At 36.3% G+C, this 3,392-nt stretch overlaps 1 protein-coding gene across 3 annotated transcripts in view; it reads right to left on the reverse strand.

Moving 5' to 3' along the window:
- Nucleotides 1-3,392, reverse strand: part of pecam1a (platelet and endothelial cell adhesion molecule 1a) — a 12,090-nt gene that overhangs the window by 7,711 nt on the left and 987 nt on the right. For all 3 annotated transcript variants that reach the window (XR_001310107.1, XM_014006899.1, XM_014006900.1), the window contains exon 3: nt 940-1,233. Coding sequence is in view for 2 of the 3 variants with exons in the window: in XM_014006899.1 (XP_013862353.1) it covers nt 940-1,233 (294 nt within the window). In the remaining variant the exon portion in view is untranslated. The remainder of the gene's footprint in view (nt 1-939; nt 1,234-3,392) is intronic.

Below are 3,392 nucleotides of genomic sequence, written 5' to 3' on the forward strand. Positions count from 1 at the left end.
ATAAAACTAAAGGAATATTGTTATTATTATTAAATTTATTATTATACACATCAGGACAAATAAAAGAAAACATTTGTGTAAACAAGAAAAATACTGTATAAAGTTTATACCAAATTTCATAAAAACTAGTACAACTGAATTATTCAGGCATATCTTTTTTCTAAATCTTATTATTATGCAGTCTTCTATTTCTTTAAAGGCAATTCTGATGGATTTGAGAGAAAGATCATAGAAAGAAGTTAGATTATTTAAGAAAACAACAGGCTAGCATGAGCTAATGTGTTTTACCTTTCATATCAGTATTGATCACATATTTACATGCAATTTGATTTCTGTTGTGGCAATACACCGCCCCCCCCCAAATTTTTGTTATGTTTGGTCATATTTTCAAAGAGCTACCGCAGAGAGGCCAAAAAGCCACACGTGGCCCCAGAGCCGCAGGTTGCAGACCCCTGGCCTAGCACATGCAGTACTGCTTGTAAGAGGGGGTATTTTTTGTCTAACTCGGAGGAAATGGCATAAAAATATAAGTTTTACACTTGTGAATGTTTTAGTGGACTTCAAATTAGCACAGCCTAATTAAGCAGAAGCTACTCAGTCTGCTGATGGTTTCCAAAGTTAGCAAAATAGCTAACCCAGCTTGTTCTCCTATTAGCAGATTAGAAGATTAACAGAACTGTGCCCACAACTGCCAACCACATACACCATGTCCTTTGTACCAAAGAGGAGAATGGCTCATTGGTCTGTTATTAGTGCACTGTTCAAAAGCCTTCCTCTCTGTTGGTATGGGGGTGTATTAGCACCCATAGCAGCTGACACTTCTGGAAAGGCACCATCAATGCAGAAAAGTACATACAGTTTTATGAACAGCACATATTCCAGCAAAACGTTCCTAAAACCAAATAAAGTCATTTAAACAAACTCTGTGGATTCATCTACCTCTGACATCAAGTTTCTGGCTGATCGAGGCCTTGCTCTTGTCCTTCACAGTGACTCGACATGCGTAACTTCCTGAGTCGGCTGCCCTGGCTGGGTTCAGCTCATACATGATGGAGTCGTCTGGGGTGTCGGTGGTGTAGATGGGAATATCGTCCCGCATGAGCTTGAAATGATGCTCGAAGTGAGACATGTTGTAGAAACTGACGCTGACATGGCAGTGGACGGTCACTGGTGTTCCACTCTCAACGGTGCTCTGCGGCTGGATCAGGAGGTTCACAGTGTTTATGATGAAGGCTGATTYAGACACAGAAACATCAAACAGATTAAGACTTTCTTTGACAAAACCTCAAACTCTAAGAACTAAGAAGCTGTATTTGTTTTCATGGCGACCTAGCAGCCTCAAAGAGAGTCTCCTTTATAATTCCAAAACTTTCTGATCAACTTAGCAAAGCCCCTAACCTCACTTCATCCACCTCTCAGTCCTGGCTGGGTTTTTGTCTGCAAAGCAAACAGGMGCTAATGAGAGGAAGGAAAATGGTGCAACAAACAGTGGGCCTCATGCAAGAACCATTCAACAKATTTGTTCTTAAGCTGTGCATATGAGCCATTAAGGAGAACTTATAGCATTCACCAATTTTCTCGTAATATAAGTTTTTTTTCAAATATGAACAAAATTCACATGTGGTCCAGACCTGTTGTGTATTTTACATGCAGTCTGTCTGCTGTTTTCCAGGCTGATTTTCTTCACTGATAACTTTATATTTCATTAGTTTGAAGATATTTTGAGTTGAAAATAAATCACACTCCATAATTATGTAAAAAATATAGGCTATTATTTTTGAATTAGAATTATAATTTTAAATGTAATAATGCAGCCTAATGAAATAATTTAAATTGCTATCAACACTACAATATTAACATGAAGATGTGAAACTACAAACCAACTAAAATTCTRTATAAACTGAAGTTTAATTTGTCTCGGTATACAACAAGGACAAAAGGAAGTGAACATAATCAACAGCTTTATTCAGACATACAGTAGATTAGGTTTTTTTAATCAGAATTTATTTTGTTCAGATTTATTCAGGACATCAGCTATGCATGCAAGACTGTCTGCAATTTTATTCAAAGTGCTAGACATATGTTGGAGACATTTTAAAATGTTTTTTTTCTGCATCTGACACCACTTGCATGTGTGGGAGATGACAGGGGACTGGCACATGAGATGGTCTGGGCTGTGGTGCTGTGTTTAATTACTCTTCTTTTAAATAAATAAAATTGTTTAACAGTTGTTTCCCCATTTCTTCCACAGAACTTAAATTAAAATTATCTGATCAAAGGAAAACAAGAGTAGGACTGGAGGGAGATGAATATGATTTAGATTTTTGTTTCTGTGACTGTATGACGGGAGACACGACATTAACAGCAGTCGTCATTCGTCCCAGCCACATCCTTTAATTCCACAGCTGACGCTGCTAAAAATTAGAGATTTTTTTTAAATCTCTGACAGCAGGACTTCAATCTCTGAACTTGTGAAGTTCTTCTTTTTACTTCTCGCTGCCATTTTTATGAATGAACACTTCCTGGTATAGGCCAGGAAACGTAGCCGTATATGGTAATATTGGGGTGGTAATTATGCTAATTTCCTCTACAGGTGGCATTCATCATGTTTACGCTGCTCATTTACGCATTATTTCTGAAGTTAGAAGCGTTTGCTGAATCTGACGTGGCATTTTCGTACGAACCCTTTGTACAATTAAATGTAAGAGAAATTTAGGATAAGAATACGAAAATGTTTTTGCATGAAGCCCAATGTTTGATCTTTCCCTTCCTTTGTGGAAGTTGTGCAGATTCATTTTACCTCTCATTTTTTTTCAGTAACACCACAGATCAGAGAGCATAGACAATGATGTAATTGATGACAAATGCTTTGTAGATAGTAAAAACGAGCTAAATTTTATCTTAGAATTATTAGCTTTTAACAACATACTGTAGTGAAGTTAACAAACGACCAATGATTTGGCTAATTGTTTTATTTTGTTTTGACATAAATAATATTAGAGATGTTGCATTTTTGAGTGCTGAATAATTTTACTGAATTTGTCAAAGAATAAATTTTAAACTTACTTGGTAAAATCAAAACAATCAGACGAGGAGCTAAAATGACCAAAGCAGCAGCGAAAAGCTAAAATTAGCAAAGCAGTTTCTACTAGCTAAAACAGCTAAAAAATGTATTTGATTAAAAAAAAGTTTAAATGTTACTGCAAAAACATGCTTGAAGTTTGTAACAGCTCAGAGTAACATTTCTTTTAAGATACTGTGTAACAGATTTTAAGTTAAAAAAAGAAACATACATTTTTATTGTGTCATCCAAAGAAACGTGTGTGTGTGTGTGTGTGTGTGTGTGTGTGTGTGTGTGTGTGTGTGTGTGTGTGTGTGTGTGTGTGTGTGTG

Source organism: Austrofundulus limnaeus, unplaced genomic scaffold, assembly GCF_001266775.1.
Source record: "Austrofundulus limnaeus strain Quisiro unplaced genomic scaffold, Austrofundulus_limnaeus-1.0 Scaffold38, whole genome shotgun sequence".
Taxonomy (NCBI): Eukaryota; Metazoa; Chordata; class Actinopteri; order Cyprinodontiformes; family Rivulidae; genus Austrofundulus; species Austrofundulus limnaeus.